At 36.2% G+C, this 20,133-nt stretch overlaps 1 protein-coding gene across 2 annotated transcripts in view; it reads left to right on the top strand.

Moving 5' to 3' along the window:
• AKAP9 (A-kinase anchoring protein 9) overlaps positions 1–20,133 on the top strand; it is a gene marked incomplete at its 5' end in the record, with an annotated part of 150,198 nt that overhangs the window by 65,989 nt on the left and 64,076 nt on the right. For both annotated transcript variants that reach the window (XM_079711809.1, XM_079711808.1), the window contains 7 exons: positions 594–690; positions 2,389–2,481; positions 13,030–13,383; positions 15,107–15,331; positions 16,424–16,564; positions 17,062–17,165; positions 19,674–19,885. In XM_079711809.1, the coding sequence (XP_079567935.1) occupies positions 594–690; positions 2,389–2,481; positions 13,030–13,383; positions 15,107–15,331; positions 16,424–16,564; positions 17,062–17,165; positions 19,674–19,885 (1,226 nt within the window). The remainder of the gene's footprint in view (positions 1–593; positions 691–2,388; positions 2,482–13,029; positions 13,384–15,106; positions 15,332–16,423; positions 16,565–17,061; positions 17,166–19,673; positions 19,886–20,133) is intronic.

Here is a 20,133-nt window from a genome sequence, read left to right as displayed (position 1 = left end):
TGACACATGGGCTCAGTAGTTGTGGCTCGCTGGCTCTAGAGAGCAGGCTCAGTAGTTATGGCGCACGGGCGTAGCTGCTCCACGGCATGTGGGATCCTCCTGGACCAGGGATTGAACCATGTCCCCTGCGTTGGCAGGTGGATTCTTAACCACTGCGCCACCAGGGAAGCCCATCAGTGTTGCTTTTGATGCGTATTCTTCCAGACTTTTTTCTGTGTGTGTGTGTGTGTGTGTGTGTGTGTGTGTGTAAATTTTTAATAAAAGTGAGATTTTGCAAACTTTTTTACTCAATAATAGCATAGGTAACTTTAAAAAGATGTTAATACTTATAAACAGCTCCATGTCATGCTTTTGTAGTAGACTTTATACAATGGCATAAAATTCAGGGATAATCTGTTAAAATATTCTATCATTTAATTCTGCTGCTTTATTTTTAATCAGTCAAAAATATGACTTAAGTTACAATACCTGTAACTCTTGACCTGTCATTCTTGTTTCCATTGCCCCAATACACATTTTATGCATGCTGTAAATTTGGACTAACAGTAAAATTTACACACAACACTAATTCTTTCATCCTCATTTATTTTTAGCTTTTCCATTGATTCAATGGTAATTACTGAATCTGATGTACAGAAAACAGTATACCCTGGAAGTTGTCTAAAACAGAACATCGATGGTGCAACAGAGGTATTATATCTTTTTTTTTTTTTTTTTTTTTTTTTTTTTTGCGGTAGGCGGGCCTCTCACTGTTGTGGCCTCTCCCGTTGCGGAGCTCAGGCTCCGGACGCGCAGGCTCAGCGACCATGGCTCATGGGCCTAGCCGCTCTGCGGCATGTGGGATCTTCCCAGACCGGGGCACGAACCCGTGTCCCCTGCATCGGCAGGCGGACTCTCAACCACTGCGCCACCAGGGAAGCCCTTATATCTTTAAACTGTTACGTACACTGATTTTATTTTTGTTACTATCATTTTTTTTTTTTTGCGGTATGTGGGCCTCTCACTGTTGTGGCCTCTCCCGTTGCAGAGCACAGTCTCCGGACGCGCAGGCTCAACGGCCATGGCTCACGGGCCCAGCCGCTCCGTGGCATGTGGGATCTTCCCGGACCGGGGCACAAACCCGTGTCCCCTGCATCGGCAGGCGGACTCTCAACCACTGCGCCACCAGGGAAGCCCTGTTACTATCATTTTTATGTCTGTGGTTTAATAATTATCCAATAAATAGTTGCTAAGAATTAAGTATAGTAAATATGAGGATAATACCTTATGTAAAAGACCCAGAAGAATATATAAGTGAAGAAATTTGATGTACTTTCATAGCATAGGAAAAACACAAGAAAGTTAAAATTGAGAGGTGTTTTTTCCCCCTAAATACGTTCTAGTTTAAAATTTGTCTTGTTTTATATAACATGGGGTGTATTACAAATTAGTTTCAGTGCCCTGAACTTTATAACAAATTAGTTTCAGAAAAGAGAAACAGCTTTCCTTCCTACCATGGGGAGTTGAACTAGGCTGTCTCTAGAATAGTATTTAGGAATTCCCAAAATTCAGTATGCTAGGGCTGGGACATTGGATGAGGCTTTCTTCAGCACAGGCCATGCTATAGAAAAGCCCCTCATCTTTTACAGTATATCTCATCTAGCTAAACCGCCTTTTGCCTCTCCTCAGCACTGTATATATTCCCAATCTGTGGCCAGTTTTCTCAAACATAACTGTAAAACCCTGATCTTCACTCAGTAAATTTTTAGTTCTTAAGTCCTACAGAAAAAGATCATTGCCCTCTCTCATTCTGGATATAGAAGAGAGACATTGGCCACATTCTCAGTTCTTCCACATTCATCCCACATGGAATATCTGTTTGGATGACATTCAGATAATTGGTAAATAAAGAAGTACTTTCTTGCCAAGAACATGTTTACATTTAAATAACCATTCTTTTTTTTTCTGTTTATAAAAGTAATTTGTATTTATAGAAAACTGGATACTATTAATAAGTACCAAGAAGAAAAGAAATTTGTTTATAATGTCATGAGCAAAGATAGCCACTGTTAACGTTACTTAAAATTAAATACATGCACATCTTATTAATTATATTTAAGAAGTATCTTTTCCCCACTCTAGAACTGTGTGTTAGTAATTATAAATATATTTCTCACTTTGCATCTTTGTTAAGTTCACAGTAGTAAGTACAATTATTTAGTAGAATTGTACACTAGAATTATTCACTAGAATTATTGTTTTTAATTAAGGGAGCAGAAATTTATTAAAATTTTTCAGAAGCTTTCTAAAAAACAGTAATCTTTTGAAGATATTTGAGAGTAGAAGTTTAAAAATAAGTGGTGTATAATTAGTGTAAATAAATATGTCATATTTTGCTTTTTAATTTAGTTTTCTGGTGAATTTGGAGTGAAACAGGAAACAAATATGGTTAAGTTGCTGGAAAAACAGTACCAAGAACGATTAGAAGAAGAAGTAGCTAAGGTAAGTTTATAGTTTATTTGGAAGGTTATTGTGGTCTGTATTCCCTTTTAGCCTTCAAAAAACATACATTTTACTGGTGGTAATGCACTTTATTTTTTGTTGTAAATTTTACACATAGCTCATTTAAGTTGTCAAATACTGGTATTAACCACAACTGCCTTTGAATGGAACGTTCTGTGAATTTTTCTTTTGAGAAAAAAGCATTCTTCTCTTGATGTAGAATAGCAATTAGAAACTTTTCAGAGTTACAAATTTGTTACCTTGTGAGTAGTACCGTAGGAAAGAGTTTGGCCTTCCTTAAAGGTGGGGAATATGGTAAGAAATGAGAAAAGTGCTTGGTCTTTTACGTATTACCTTTGCCTTTGCCTAATTCCTCCCAGAGAAGTGATGTTAATGACTGTAGATGCTGTTGGCTGCTATGCCCAGAGCTATTCTTGTAATTTCTTGAGCACCAAGCATATCACCTAGAATACCATTATGATTCCATTTCTTTTGTCTCTGTATTCTCTTTTAAAATACTTGTACCTAATTGGGTTCTTATTTTGGAACAGTTGAATTCTGAATTTGCTTGTTTTTTATAATATTTAAACTGTTCCAATGTAACAATCATAGTGGAGTATATGCATTTTAAAGTGGAAGGAGTGACAGAACTTACAGGAAATGCATGAGGAATTAGTTTAAACATAAATTAGATGAGGAGGTCAAGACTCAAGGAAATATGTGGGCCATAAAGACCTACTCACTTCTATATGTGAATTGAATATTTAGTTCACAGTAAAAAGTGAGGCACCATCACTTTTATATAGCTCTCACTATCTAGTTCTTTTAGAGACTTGCAGGTTTTCTTTTGTACTTACCTTTTACATAAATTTCTCAAGTGAAATGTTTATAGCAGAGCATCATAGTATAGTAGTTAAGAACATGAGGTTTGGTATAGGATTTACCATGCTTTAAGTTCTTGTTCTTCTGCTTTACTAGATTTGTGATCTTAGGAAAGTTACTTAAGTTTTCAATCTCAGCTCCCTCTATGTTAAAAGAGGAGAATAATAGAAATAATAGTAATTCTTGTGAAGATTCAATGAACTAATACATATAAAGCACCTAGAAGATAGTAAAGACTCTTAAGTGACATTTTTAAAGTAGTCTTACTACTATGATAATGGTGATGATATAAATCTGTTTTGTGAAGCATCATTTATCCAAGCTGATAGCAGATTACCAAAGTACACGTCAGTAAAAACTGTTCCAAAGGCAGCCAAGGTACTGTGATCTAAGAGACAACATTAGATGGCCCAGCTTGATCCTAGAGTAGTATAGATGGTTCATATTAGTCACCAGTACAGATAGGATTATGCTCTACCCTATAACCCTCACATACAATATTAGAAAAAGACTGAGAAACATTGTTTTAAAAGCACAGGGTATATAGAAGAAGCCAGTAGAGGTAGTGATTCCCAACATAGATAACATTAGATTCAGCCTGTGATTTGGGTAGGTACTACTGAAAAAATAGACATTCATTAACATTTCACTGCCAGGCAGTATTCTGAATGCTAGGGTATAACAGAGGAAAAAGAGATGAAATCATTACTCCTATAGACCTTACATTTTAGTTGGTGCAAATAGACAATATACATACAGATGGTAGTAAATACTATGAAGAAAAAGATGAACCAGGGTAATAGGACCAGGAAATTCCATGGGGAGTGAGATGGTGTTATTTTATATAGGGTAATAACAGAAGACCTCACTTTTGAAGTGACATTAGGGCAGAATCCAAATGGAAGTGAGAGAGTGAATCGTGAAGATAACAGATTGAGCACCTTTTAAGAAAGTGGGATGCAAAAGAAAAAGTCAACAGTTCTCCAGTGGATGTCTTCAAGAGGTGTCCGGGGAGAACTGGCAAGAGTGTGAAGGTCACCTGCCCAACTGCCAGCTTTGCCGAGTTGGAGGATGGTTTGATTCAGTCCTGCCACCTCTGTATTCATGGGTTCCATTTGGAGAAATATTGTGAAGTCCTGGTACAGATTTATCTCCTCAGCAGATGTTAACTAGATACAAGAAGAAGAAATACAGGGAAAGAGGGGCAAGGACTTGCCCTTCAAGAGAAGATAACACTGCAGGTAATTTGATCTAAGCAAATGGAAGAACGGAGTTACTGTTTACTTAGGTGTTGGACGTAGGATGAAAAAGAACGCAAAGGAATAGTTTCTAGAGAGGAGTGGGCGACTTAAGGATTCAGCTTTCCCGTTATATACAAAACACTTATTAAATGTGTAAATATAAGTGTTAAGGAAGTGATTGGATATATAAATCTAGAGTTCGGGAACTAAGATAAAACTAGACATGTAAATACAGTAGTTAGTATCTAGTGTTTTTCAAGCTATGAGATATAACTTCTTTTTAAGTCATGAAATCAATTTATTGGTTTGGGACCAGGATTTTAATATTAATGGAAAAGTTCAATTATATAAAACGTATACACACAAGTACCTATGTGTGCTTTGGGTCACAATATAAAATGTTTTTTATTGTTGTTGTATGTATATATTTACCATGGTTGCAGTGAAAAATATTGAAAAATATTAATATAGTGAGTGTAAATAGAGCAGGGACCTGGGAACTGAGCCTAGAGAATGACGATGTTTAATGCTTTTCTTTCTTTTTTTTTTTTAATTAATTAATTTATTTTTGGCTGCATTGGGTCTTCGTTGCTGCATGCAGGCTTTCTCTAGTTGCAGTGAGTGGGGGCTACTCATTGTTGTGGTGCACGGGCTTCTTGTTGCAGTGGCTTCTCTTGTTGCGGAGCACGGGCTCTAGAGCGCAGGCTCAGTAGTTGTGGTGCATGTGCTTCTTGTTGCAGTGGCTTCTCTTGTTGCGGAGCACGGGCTCTAGAGCGCAGGCTCAGTAGTTATGGCGCATGGGCTTAGTTGCTCCGCAGCATGTGGGATCTTCCCGGACCAGGGCTCAAACCTGTGTCCCCTGCATTGGCAGGCGGATTCTTAACCACTGCGCCACCAGGGAAGCCCAGTGCTGATGTTTAGAGGTCAGAGAAATGAGGAAGAACAAAGGAGGTGAAGAAGGAGTGGTAAATTAAATATGGAAAGGACAAAAGATTGCATCACAGAAGCCAATAATAAAGGTGTATCAAGAAGAGAATGTATTAAACTGTGTCAGATGTTTCTGATAAGTCAAGAAAGATTAGAAGTGCAAATAAATCATTGGATTTTACAATGTGAAATCATTGGTGACTTTCACAAGAACACATTTGATGGGATGGTAAAGACAAACTGATTACATTGTATTTGAGAGAGAGTGAAGGAGAAGAATGAGGAATTATTTTGAGTCTTACTTGAAAGAGGGCAAGTACAGTGGTAGCTAAAGGGTGATGTAGGCAGTCAAGTAGTGGATTTTTGTTGTTGCTGGTTTGTTTTTGTTTAAGATGAAGGATATCACATCGTATTTCTATGCTAATAGAAGTGATTGAGGAGAAAGGGAAAAAAATAGCTGATTAAAGAGAGGGGAACAGTTGCTGGAGCAATGTCCTTGAGTAGATGAGAAGAGATGCAGTCCCCTGAAAAGTTGCCATTAGATAGGAGCATGGTAGTTTAATCCATTAAAACAGGAAGGAAGGTAAGAATATTTGACCCATGATTCGGGTATGTTTTCAGATGCAGTATTTGGAGACTGTGGAAGTTCTTTTCTGATTGCTTCTGTCTTCTCAGTAAAATAAAAAGCAAAGTCGGCACCTGAGAATGAGAAAGGAAGAGATGTTGGAGCTTTAAGGAGAAAACAAGAAAACAAAGGGCTAAGAGGAGGAATAAGAAATGGAAAAGACAAGGGAAATTGAGTAGAATCACCCAGTATCACTAATGGCTCATTTCAAGGGTAGTGGTTGTGAATTTAAAATGGACCAGTCAGCTTGGTCTTTTATTTTTCTCCTCAATTAAGTTCAGCTACACAGGCACAGAGTAGGCAGAGTTAATTGTAAACACAGGGGAAATTTGGTTAGATGGTATGGTGAATAGAAAGGAGAGAATTACAAGGTAGTTGAGTCTGTTTTTTTGTTTGTTTCAAACCACACAGTTCTTTTCATTATTTGTTATCCATTTCTAATCTAAATGAATATACAAAAGAAAGTGATCTTGGGCTTCCCTGGTGGCACAGTGGTTGAGAGTCCTCCGATGCAGGGGACACGGGTTCGTGCCCTGGTCCAGGAGGATCCCACATGCCACGGAGCGGCTGGGCCCGTGAGCCACGGCCGCTGAGCCTGCGCGTCCAGAGCCTGTGCTCCGCAATGGGAGAGGCCACAGCAGTGAGAGGCCCACATACTGGGAAAAAAAAAAAAAAAAGTGATCTTTATGATACCAGTTTTTCAGAATTTCAAAAGTTTGGTTTGTGACTTAACATATGGTCAGGTTTTTGTTGTTTGCTTGTAATCATCCTTATTGAGGTGTAATTTACATGAAATTTACATTCCCTAATTATAAGTGCAAAATTTAGTGAATTTTAACAAATGTTTGCATGTATGAAACGAACACCACAATCAAGACTTAAAACAGTTCCATCACCTCCAAAGTGTTTTCATGTCCCTTTGGAGCCACTATCCTCCATTTTATATTGTTGGGCTCTACAGTATTTAATAATACTTTGCCAAGACTGTTTGGGGAATTCCCAGGTTGAGTCCCTGGTGGGGAACTAGGATCCCACAAGCTACATGGTGTGGCCGAGAAAAAAAGAATATTTGTCTGTATTCAGTTTTCATGAGGAACGTTATCCCTTAGCTTTATTTTCTTATAATGTCTTTGGTTTTGATATTAGGATAATGCTGGTCTTATAAAATGCTGAAATATATTCCTTCTTCTATTTTCCGGAAGATTTTATGTCATACTGGTATTATTTCAGACTTAAATATTTTGTAGAATTAGATAATGAATCTTACTGGGCCTAGAGTTTACCTTGTTGGAAGTTTTGTTGTTTTTTTTTTTAACTGAATTCAGTTTCTTTAATAGATTTTGTTATTTTCAGGTGCTGTATTTATTTTAGAGTGAGCTTTGGTAGTTTGTGTCACTCAAGGAATTGGTCCATTTCATCTAAGCTGTTGAATTTATTTTTGGTAAAGCTGTTTATAGTATCCCTTTATCATTTAATGGCTGTGGGATCTGAATGTTATCTGTACTTTCTCACTTTTTTCCTTGTCAGTGTAGCTGGAAGTTTATTGATTATATTGATATTTCAAAGGATCCAGCTTTGGGGTTTTTTTTAATTGTTTTTGTTTTATTTTCATTGGTTGTTCTTTATTTTTTGCTTGTTTCTGTTTGCTTTGAGTTTAATTTGCTCTTCTTTTTCTAGTTTCCTAAAATACCTTTCTTCTTTTCTAATATATGCATTTAATGCCATAAGTTTCCCTTTAAGTTATTCTTTAAGCTTCATTCCACAAATTTTCATTCAATCCAAATCTTTTATTTCTCTTTTGACCTCCTTTTTGATTCATAGGTTATTTAGAAATATGTTGTTTGATATTCATGTCTTTGGGATTTTCAGATATCTTCCTATTGATTGATTTGATTAATATAATTTTTAATTTCTTCATGGTTAGGCATACCTTGTATGATTTCAGTTCATTTAAATTTGTTGCCCCAAATATGTTCTATCTGGTTGGATACTCCATGCATACTTGAAAAGAATATGTATTCTGCTGTTTTTCACACTTTGTTTCCCTTTGGTGTTATTTCCCTTCAGCCTGAAAAACATCCTTTAGCGTTTGTTTGGTTTTTTTTAGAGTGGATCTCTTGGCAACAATTTCGACATGTGAGAAAGTATATGTCATCTAATTCTGAATTGTATCTTGAACATTTTGAATATTTGGTTCTGTAGACTCTAGGTCTTATAATCCTGTGGAGACTCTGAATTTTTTTTTTTTTAACTAAGACAGTTAGGTTCAGACCACAAGTTCTGTTTCACCCTCTCTATACAGATTTCTTCTCCAAGATTTTTTTCTTCTTCTTCTTCTCCAAGTTTTGACTCCCTCTGCTATTTCCCTGCTTTTGTTTACTTTTCAGAATTCTCAGGTAGTTTGCTTTTGTATTTTGTTCAGAGTTTTCAGTTGCAGTCAGTGGGAGAGAGGCCATAGCAAGCTTACTTTATGCTGACTGGAATTACAAATCTCTGTGTAGTGTTTTTTTATTCCACAATTTAGATGTAGTTATTATTGCTTTATACCTATCAGTGTTTAGATTTATCCACATATTTACAAAAAAAATTTTAATGTTCTAATCCTTTCTTAGGCCTTAACTTCTAGGATCATTTTTCTGCTTAAGGGACATCCTTTAGAAGTTCTTTTATTGATGGTCTATTCACTCTGTTTTTGTCTTCATTTTATATCTTTATTTTGTTTTTATTTATGAAAGATGGTTTTGTTCACCATTTGAATCTGAGTTGACAGTTATTTTTATGTCAAAACTGTAAAGGTAACATTCCATTGTTTTCTGACTTTTCTTGTTTATGCTGAGAAAGTGCTTGTTGTTTTAACTGTTGTTCCCTCATAGGGAATACATTTTTTTTCTGGAAACTTTAAGGTCTTCTTTTTGTTTTTGGTGTTCCCTTTATTTGTTCTTCTATGATTCATTGGCCTTCTTGAATCTTAGGAGTGGTGTATTCTGTATTCTCAGTCATTATCTCATGAAATATTTTCTTTCCATTGTTCTCTAGTGTGTCCTCCTGGAACTCTTGATTAGATGTTGGTTGAATATTCTCACTCTGTTCTTCATATCTTTTTGCTTCTCTTTCATATTTTTAATCTTTTTGTCTTTCCACGTTGCATTCTTAGTATTGAGAAAGAGGCAGATCAGGTTCAAGGCAAGAGATTAAAATAGAGGCCAGTTTTGGTGGTTTTTTTTTTGCAGTACGCGGGCCTCTCACTGTTGTGGCCTCTCCCGTTGCGGAGCACAGGCTCCGGATGCGCAGGCTCAGCGGCTATGGCTCACGGGCCCAGCCGCTCCGCGGCATATGGGATCCTCCCGGACCGGGGCACAAACCCGTATCCCCTGCATCGGCAGGCGGACTCTCAACCACTGCGCCACCAGGGAGGCCCTAGAGGCCAGTTTTAAGGCCTTGACCACTAGTTAGATAAGATTGAAGGTATGTTTTGCTAAGCTGTATTGCCTAGTTCACTAATTCTTTCATCTCTGTCTTTGACATTTTGCTGTAATGGGCATATTTTCCAGATGACAGTGTCCAGAACATTACCACCAAACCCTGGTTCTGGGTAAGCTGGCACAGGCATCCAGGAAGTCCAGTTTAGTAGGTGAGATGTAGTAGTGGTTTGTCTGGGCAGAAACAGTATAATATGTAGTGTTTAAGGTGCTTGAGCTCTATAATTAGACACAGTTTGATTCAAATCTCTAACATTTGTTACATATGTTACCATTGATTTGTCTCCTAATCTTGCTGTGCTTCAGTTTTCTCAGCACTGACTACTGTTATTATAATTATTCTTCCTAATTCAGTTGTAACAGATCTTCCAGGCAGATTTGTTCTGATGTGGAAGTAATACTGTAATGTTACATTTTAGAAGGTGGGCCTAGGTAAGACTGCAAAATTTCAACCCCCCTTTCACCATTTATTTGCTCTTTGTTTTGGGGGTCAAAGAGACAAGCAGATCACTCAGTCTCTTAATCTACTTAATCTTTCTCCTTAGTTTCCTCATCTGATTAAATTGGGGTAATAACTGTACCTACCTTGTAGGATTTTTATTTTCATTTTATTTTTTTTAATTTTTTAAACATTTTTATTGGAGTATAATTGCTTTACAGTGTTGTGTTAGTTTCTGCTGTATAACAAAGTGAATCAGCTATATGTATACATTATCCCCATATCCCCTCCCTCTTGCGTCTCCCTCCCACCTTCCCTATCACACCCCTCTAGGTGGTCACAAAGCATGGAGCTGATCTCCCTGTGCTATGTAGCTGCTTATTGTAGGATTTAAATGAAATAATACAAGGGATTGATAAATGATTGTTGCTGCTTTTATTCTTGTTGTACTTGTCCGTTATCATCAGCATCATTCTATTGAAGTAGGACTCCATTCAGCTGCTAGAAGACATAGCAACTGGGAGGAAGGAGGGGAGGCTAGCAGGAACCAGGTGGGAATCAGGACCCCAGATATGCAAATCAAGTTCAAGACAGGACACTAACATACATGTGGAAACTAGAAAAATGGTACAGATGAACCTATTTGCAAAGCAGAAATAGAGGCACAGACGTAGAGAACAAACATATGGACACCAAGGAGGGTAAGGCAGGGTGGGATGGATTGGGAGATTGGGATTGACATATATACACTACTACGTATAAAATAGATAACTAGCGAGACCCTGCTTTATAGCACAGGGAACTCTATTCAGTGCTCTGTGGTGACCTAAATGGAAAAGAAATCCAACAAAGAGGGGATATTTGTATACATATAGCTGATTCACTTCGCTGTACAGCAGAAACTAACACAACATTGTAAAGCAAATACCCCAATTAAAAAAAAAAAAAAGGCAGACATTAAAGTGATAGTTCAGTTATATGGCCAGGACCAACAGGAAAACCAGAAAAGGTTGAAGGTCAATAGGCACAAAAGTTTCAAATCCCAGGCGTGCTGTATCTTATATCTTAGACTATGGCAATCAGGCTTCCCCCACTGCAAATTATATGTGGAGATGGGACTCAAAATAAAGTTATCCATACAGTTGGTTCTCAGAGGCTTAGCAGAGCCAAGGCTGCTAGTCAGAATTTCTAAGTACCTGTGGTAGATGGAACTAAAATAAGCAGGAATTCAGGATCACAGTTGAAGTGGAAAGTAAAATAGATTAGATTGAATTGTATCATCATCCTTACCAATGATGCCGAAAGCTCAGCTTCTCTGTACTCTGGTGCTGAATCAAATCTTGGAGACAGAGTTTGGGATGAAGTATTGATAGAAAAGGATAGCTTTATTGCTTTGCCAGGCAAAGGGGGACACAGCAGGCTCCTGCCCTTGAAAACTGTGTCCCACCCCGGGAGGATTTGATGAGTTTTAAAGCAATAGTTTAAGGGTGGGGTCTCTGACAAGATCAGGGCTTGCCCTCCCTTAATCTCGTCTGAGGTGGTTGGTCTCCTAATCTTGATGACCTTCTCTGGTCCCTTTAATCTGGCCTCAGGTGGTTTCTTGGCTACTCCTCCCTTGATGAGCAACTGTTGGAATCTACCCTTTGGAACTCAGGGAAGGTCATGGAGGCTGGAGTCTTGCCTACAAGAAACCCGGGGGAAAAAAAGATCTCTGTGTGAGGGCCTCGCTAGGTTTCACTAATCACAGAAACCTAGTGTTACTGAGTCCAAGCTCACTCTGCTCACTGCACAACAGGCCAGTAAATCGGGAGACGAGGTGTTGAGGCAAGAAATACAACTTTATTTGGAAAGCCGTTAGACCGAGAAGATAGCAGACTAATGTCTCCAAAAAACCATCTTATTGGGGTTTGGATGCCAGTTTCTTTTAAGAACAGAGAGTGGGAAGAAGTGGGGAAGTAAAGTAAAAAGGCCATAAGTCTTACAGATATCTCCTGGGATGGCCAGCCTCAGGGCAGGGATGTGTTAATTTCTTCTTTTCTGCAGCCATTCACAGGTGGGCAGGGTCAGATTGTCTCCCTGTGAGCTGAACAAAGGCACTTTAGTTTCACATTCAGGCAGAGGGGCAGGCCATTATGTATGATTATAATAACAAAAGCAACAAAAAACAAAGGTTAAAGTAAAAGAAGCAGATTGAAAGGTGGAGTCAAAATTGGCTCTTCCCTGTTACACTCGTGCTGTACTTCTGGGGATTTACTGCAAGGAAATCAGAAAGAATATGCCCAATGATATGGTTTAAAAGATTTCATAACAGTGGTGTTTAGTGTTAAGAATGGATTCAGTCTCAGGGCTTCCCTGGTGGTGCAGTGATTGAGAGTCCGCCTGCCGATGCAGGGGACACAGGTTCGTGCCCCGGTCTGGGAAGATCCAACATGCCGTGGAGCGGCTGGGCCCATGAGCCATGGCCGCTGAGCCTGCGTGTCCGGAGCCTGTGCTCTGCAAGGGGAGAGGCCATAACAGTGAGAGGCCCACGTACCGCAAAAAAAAAAAAAAAAGAATGGATTCAGTCTGAATGTCAACATAGAGAATTGATTAAATAAATTTATAGTACATCTGTATAATATGAAACTTTAAACCCATTTAAAATTATATAGAAATATATTTCTTGACTTAAAGATATTTAAATTTCTATACCAAACATTTATTGCTGTTACGGTAAGAAAAATTTTTTTACAATTATTCATTTTTAAAAGGCAAGCAGTAAAATACTTTGACAGTAGATTAATTGTAAAATAGAGAATCTTTATCTCCTTATCATTTTATCCTAGGATTTCTTTTAGTTTAAAAGCATGAGGGCATCTTTTTACTAGTCTGTGTAATTTTGAGAGGTAACTTGCTTTTTAAATTCCTGGTAGTATTTATAGATCTAATCGTTTTTTGTTTGCTTCATTTCTTTAGGTCATTGTGTCAATGAGTATAGCATTTGCTCAGCAAACTGAACTATCTAGAATATCTGGGGAAAAAGAAGATGCTCCATCTTCAAAACAAGCATCTGCTCTCTGTCAGAAAGAACATTATTTAAATGAAATGAAATTATCACAAGGTCACTTTGGTTTTCAGACTTTGGAGGCAACAGACAAGAAATTTAAAGAAGAATTTAAACCACTTAGTAAAGAGTTAGGAGAAGATGGAAAGGAAGTTCTGTTATCAGACAAGGGTAATCTTGATGATATACTAGAATCAAAGGACCGTGAACTGACTATTTCAGAAGAAATGTTCTCCAAAGATAAAACATTTATGGTCAGAGAATCTGTAAGTATGCTTCCTTCAGTATAAAAACTTATTTTAAAAAAGTGTGGGGGCTTCCCTGGTGGCGCAGTGGTTGAGAGTCCACCTGCAAATGCAGGGGACACGGGTTCGTGCCCTGGTCCAGGAAGATCCCACATGCCGCGGAGCGGCTAGGCCCGTGAGCCATGGCCACTGAGCCTGCGCATCCGGAGCCTGTGTTCTGCAACAGGAGAGGCCACAACAGTGAGAGGCCCACGTACCGCAAAAAAAAAAAAAAAAAAAAAAAAAAGTGTGACTTTCCTCACTATAAAAATATTAACAGTAATATTGCTTAATGGAGAAGATAAGTATTCAATTCAGTCTCAACTTGGGATTTTTAAAGTGTAAGAATAAATGACTTAATATTATTATTAAATAAAACTAGTCAGATTCATAGTATTCCTGTTTGTCCTATACACATTGTGCATGGTAAAACCTCATTATAAGTTATACCTACATTAATTTTGTTTCAGTCAATTCAAGATCAGTTATACTACAATTTGGCAATATGTATGATTAAAAGATTTGCTTAATTTAATAGGATAATATCACAAGGAAAGAGCTGCCCATTTGAGAAGACAATTTAAAGCAGTCTACTCTGTTTATACTAATACTCTTTTTCTTTACTTATTCATTAATGGAAGATCTATCCTGTGTCTATACCTCAACTGTTTGGGCCTTTAACAGAATGTAGTAAATTCTGCTTCTTTTAAAATTATCTTAATTCATATTTTTTATTAATGTTCATGATAGGTTATATCTTTTTAGAGGCATATTCAATTAAAATTGTCAACTCTTTATGAAGTGCAAAGTTGTGAGGTAATCATGTAAACCTCTTTAATTTGCCAGCAGCTGTTCAAGGCAGAATGATTTGTTTAAGTAGTAGCTCTTTAGGAATTGAGGTACTTGTTGAAACCCATTAAGGAGTAGACTTATGAGTATGAGAAAGTGGAATATAAGGCTTTTATTTCCAAATAAAAATTATTGAAGTGTGTTTCTTATCAAGCATTTCTCTGTAGTACTCTGATGACCACTGCATAATATAAATTAAAGAGGTAAAATTTCTCTTTTTATAAATTTAATTTTAAAATATAAGTATTCCATTTATATTATTTTCTTATAAAATTTCAAGAGAAATAATGGAGTTATTCATTCATTAAGAGTAGAAGGAGGGCTTCCCTGGTGCCGCAGTGGTTGAGAGTCCGCCTGCCGATGCAGGGGACACGGGTTCGTGCCCCGGTCTGGGAAGATCCCACATGCCGTGGAGCGGCTGGGCCCGTGAGACATGACCGCTGAGCCTGCGCGTCCGGAGCCTGTGCTCCGCAACGGGAGAGGCCACAACAGTGACAGGCCCGCCTACCGCAAAAAAAAAAAAAAAAGAGTAGAAGGAATCTTGAATGTCTTTCTTAATTCTTCTCCTCCCTTAGATTACCTCTGAAATAACTGATAGTTACTTTGCTTTTGGAGAACAACATGTATAATGATAATAAACTAACTTCACATTGATTTGAAATTATAATTAAGACAAATTTAAAAATTATTTATGTTTTAGTTTAATAATGAGAATTTTAAAATGAGGTGCTTTGTGGGGTTAGTATTAGAATTACTTTCGTTTGTATTTAAAATATCAATGCTGACAGATTTCCACAAAATGTTTTATGGTTGAAATTTTAATTAACTAATTAATATATTTTTTTTACTGTTATAGCTCCATGATGAGATTTTGGTATCAAGTATGGATGCTTCTAGACAACTAATGTTAAATGAAGAACAGTTAGAAGATATGAGGCAGGAACTTGTACGACAATACCAAGAACATCAACAGGCAACGGAACTTTTAAGGCAGGCACACATGCGGCAGATGGAGAGACAGCGAGAAGACCAGGAACAACTGCAAGAAGAGATCAAGAGGCTGAATAAACAATTAGCCCAGGTACGGGACCCAGAGTCCCTTTCCTCCCCAATTAAAATAACAGTGTTCTTTATATAGCTTTTTTTTTTTTAAGTCAGAATTATTGCCGTGATATGAATAAATACAAATATTTAACATCAGGAACAGACTCCACCAGCACAACAGCCTAAGATCTTGTTAGGGACACCTAACTCAACCTTGGAGTGCACTATCTCTCTACTGTTTGAGATATCTGCCTTTTTAGGCATTGAAAAAGTGGTTACAAGGCTGTTTGTTTTTAAACATTCAATTGACCATTCATGGCAAAAGTACTTTGACAGTTTTGGAAATTCTTTGTGCTGAGGTGCAGTTGATATTCAGTTTTCCCATGTTTATTTATAGTTTTGTGAGTCCACCAATTAGCATCTCCAAGGTTTACCTTTATCTATCTTTATTCTATCTTTTTAATCATGAATGGAAATCTGAAGTAGTATGTTTCTGGAACCTTCTCCAGGGAAACATCTCTTCTTGATTTGAGAAATGCAAATTTACATAATGTTCTTACCACTTTCTTGACTAAATTTACATATTCCTTGGTATTTGGGAGCTGGATTCTTTTCAATTGCTGTATATAATATACTCACAAAATCATTGTAGAAAAGCAAATATTTATGTAAAAGTTCTTATAAAAACAAATTTATTCAATTTATTTTGAAAAGTTAAGCTAAAACAAGAGATAACAAATAGAGAACTCTTGAAATATAGTTTCAGATATAGAATAATAGGAAAATTGGGAGTTGAACATAAGATATATCATTTGGAAAAATTAATTTTGCTTTTCTTCATTGCATTTTGTGAATTTAAACTTCTGAATGTTCAATGCAAAACTGCCATATAAAAATAATATTAATTGAGCTGCAAAAATTGCTGAATATTTAGGCCTAATTAACTTTATTTTAAGTTTCAAATTTTGCATTGAACTTTATATATGCTTTTAACCCCTAATCATGGAATATGAAGCAGGGTAGAACCAGGGCCTCTTGGTTCCAGGGGGTTAAAAGAAGTCTGCTTAATATTCCTGCTTTTTCCTTCTGTCGCAAACAATATTCTCTCATGACCTTTTTTCTTATTTAGAGATCCTCAATAGATAATGAAAACCTGGTTTCAGAGAGAGAGAGGGTGCTTTTAGAGGAGCTGGAAGCACTAAAGCAGCTGTCTCTAGCTGGAAGAGAGAAGCTGTGTTGTGAGCTGCACAACAGCAGTACGCAAACACAGGTAGTATGGACTTTGACCCACCTAGGAGCAGTGGATCCACAATGCAGTAGGATCTGTGTGTCTTTGTTGTTCGTGTGAAATGTATTTTTTATAGGTATGAACTTAACATATTTGTGATTGTTTACATTTAAGGTAGGTGGGGTCAAGATTCCTTACATTCCATTTAAGGTAATTTGAATCTGACAGTGGTTTAGCAACAGCTGTTGTTTTACCAAGGAGCAGAGTAACCTAACAAACTTTATTGTTGCATTATAGCATGCCTTAGCTTGAACCTATTAAATTTTTTTTCAACTGTGCACCAGACTGTTTTTATCTTTTTTGATAATGCTAATCTCTTGATAAAATATAGTTAAATACTATTTCAAACAGTATCTGTTTTGCACGCAGAGATTTCTTCTGTTTCATGTCATAACAGTATAGAAGAATGACATGCTATTTCCAAGATGACAGGTTTTCTTTCTGTCTTGTCCTCTCTATCTTTTTACAAACTTAAACAGAATGCAAATGAAAACCAAGGAGAAATTGAGGAGCAGACCTTTAAAGAAAAGGAATTGGACAGAAAACCTGAAGAGGTGCCTCCTGAAATTCTGTCCAGTGAAAGGTATACAGAATGCATATTTTTTCAATGTAAAGTGAGTTAAAATAGTTGTCTCAATATTATAAACTTTGTTTGTCCTTATTTTTATTTTGTACATTTATTTTATTTGTACATTGTACTCTTTATGTAAAAAATCAGTTTTTGATGATTAAATAGACAAATTAAAAAAAATCTTTTGTATATAAAGTAATTTTATTGGATATTGATCATATACTTCATTCAGTGAATGATAAGGCATTCTTTGGTTATTGAACCTTTCTTGATTAATTTTATTCTGCTCATATGCCATTTTTTATCCTAAAAAACAAAGTTGTGCTTGTGAGTTTATTCCTTCACTGTTCGGACATGCATTCAGTATAAGCCACCCCCTGGTTTGTTCATGACGAGAAAAAAAATGATTTTAGTGATAGTCTGCATTTAACTTCTTTCATGCATTTACTTTATAACAGATGAGACCTTTTAATCCACATCCCACTTTTTTAGAGGAATAAATTAATGATCCGATGTGAACAAAACTTTCCCTTACTTTGATTTTATAGAGATTAATATGAAAATTAGAATAGTTACCCCACATTAATATTAGGAGTTTAAGCACAGTATTTTAAAATTTGTTTTGGTCAAATGAAAATAATTTCTCTAATTTTAAATTAAAACTAATATCTACTAACTTAATTTCCTCCTTTTCCAATCTGTGACTGTCAACCCTCTGTGTCCTCCTAACCTCCTTCCTCAGCTTGCATGGAGGAATTTGGCCCCTAAGATTTTGGCTTCCCCATTGGATCATCAGTATGGAACACAGTCAGTATGGAACTCAAACCAGAAAGACAGTGTATGAAAATTAGAGTTACCATGGCAATATAAAATAAACAAAATGTTTATTTTATATTATTTATCTCTAATTGGTATATTTTAAAAATTATACAGTGTTTAGTTTTTAGGAATTTTTGTAGCAAGTGTTGATAAATGAGTATTCCTATTTATTTCTTTTTACCATCATATTAATTTTAATCACTTCTCTTATGTAGAAATATTTTCAAATTATCCTAGTCCGGGGGTGTTTGGGGCTTGAACAAAACCTCAGAAAAAGTTCTAGAAATAAAACCCTTTACTTACTTCCTACTAATAACTAAATTATTTAGAGTTTTATTTTTAATCTCCTTGCTTATGTAACCAGAGAACTTGATCTAGGTGTAAAAATAGAACTGTCTTTTTCACTTGACAAATACTGAAGGAAGACTGCTCAATTTATTACTTTGTCTTAAAAATAGTTATGTCATGTGCCTGTGAAAACAGATATCCTTTAACCAGCTTGTCAGTGATCTCCCATAGTGTGAAGTTGAGAGAGAAACTGTCGTTAAGTCATGAAAGTTTCTTCTTTTGTCTCCATGTATTAAATATATAGTTTGCCACTGTAGTACCTTTGTTGAATTAAGCTGTTAGGACAAGAGAGTTGTTTAGTTATTCAAAAGGTTAATCATTAACCTTCTGAGTCACCGTTTATGGAAGTATATTTCTTGACACATGAAGATGTTTGTGTTAAGGAAAAATGAAAGCTTATGAAAACACTTTGTCCAGGATAATCCTATTTTTGTTTTTAAAATGTCTGTATTTATGAAAGAGGAAGAGGAGGGCAAATGTCTAGAAGGCTAGGCATTAAAATGTTAACTGTGATTATCTGTGAGTACTAAGATATTTTGGTGGGTGGTTAGGAGCATTTAAAATTTTTTTTTAAATAAGAATGTATTACCTGTAAAAAATGAGAGATGCACTATTCCATTTGGTTGAAAATAGGTTCCTTCTCCTGGCTGAAATGAGTGTGGTATATGTAACTTGAGAAGTTTCTGTCTCTGGAGCAGATATAATAATCAACTGCTGGGGGTATATTACCTCTGGTGTTAGCAGATAATGAAATTGTACTAAAGACCTTTTTAAAAACAGGTCTCTGCCTGTTTTTGTAATTTAACCATGTAGATCATCACCATTAAGTTACAGAAATAAAAGCATATTTTTTTCTGGTGGAATTTTTGAATTTATTTTAAAATATATTATTTAACATAAAAGAAGATTAAATGTAAAATATATAAGAGTAACCATCAATGGTATTACCAGCTCAATAACTTGCATTTGCTTAGGTACTGCCACACTTTTTAAAACTGAAATTTTGCATCTCCCTAAAATTTTCTTCTAATTTTCAAACTCTACTGGCTTAAAAATTTAGTTATTTGATTTCTTTCAGGTCAGTAAAATGCTGCACATTTTCAAAAAATATTATAGTTCACTGATGAAAATTTTTCAGAAGAAAACAAAATTTATAATTATAAAATAAACACAAAAAGCACTTCATTGTAAGTGCTCTTGTATATTATTGTAATAGGATCATGTGAAGTTTTATTTTTTATTTTTTATTTTTATTTTTTAAGTCAAATATTTTGTAGTGTATTTTTTTGTGGAACATAAGCGTTTGCTTTAAAAAGATTAAATATTTTAATAAATGTTTCCTTATCTATACAGGTATACACTCCAGAAAGCTAATAGCAGACTTCTGAAGATCCTCTTAGAAGTTGTAAAGACAACAGCAGCTGTTGAAGAAACAATTGGTCGCCATGTCCTTGGTATTCTAGATAGATCTAGTAAAGGCCAGTCACTGACCAGCCTGATTTGGAGGTCAGAAACAGAGACACCAATAAAGTCGTGTGTCCATGAGGAACACACAGGAGGTAAAAGTTTTATATGCTGTTGAAACTCTTGTCATTATCTTCAGTAAATCTTGCTGAGTTCAGGGCGCTTTACTAGTGTTGAAAATACAGAAGAGAGAATATTAAAGTATTTTTCCAATAAAAAGACCTCCAAACGCAAATACACTAGAGCCACTCTTCTTAAGACACCGTTATTGTTTAGCATTTGCAAATGGGTGTCTTAGAGTTGTCATTACATATACTCAGGGTTATTACTCTGCTACATAAACCAAAGG

Source organism: Hyperoodon ampullatus, assembly GCF_949752795.1.
Source record: "Hyperoodon ampullatus genome assembly, chromosome: 9".
Lineage (NCBI taxonomy): Eukaryota > Metazoa > Chordata > Mammalia > Artiodactyla > Ziphiidae > Hyperoodon > Hyperoodon ampullatus.
Note: the sequence above shows the minus strand (reverse complement) of the source record. Positions and strands in the feature narration are given on the sequence as shown.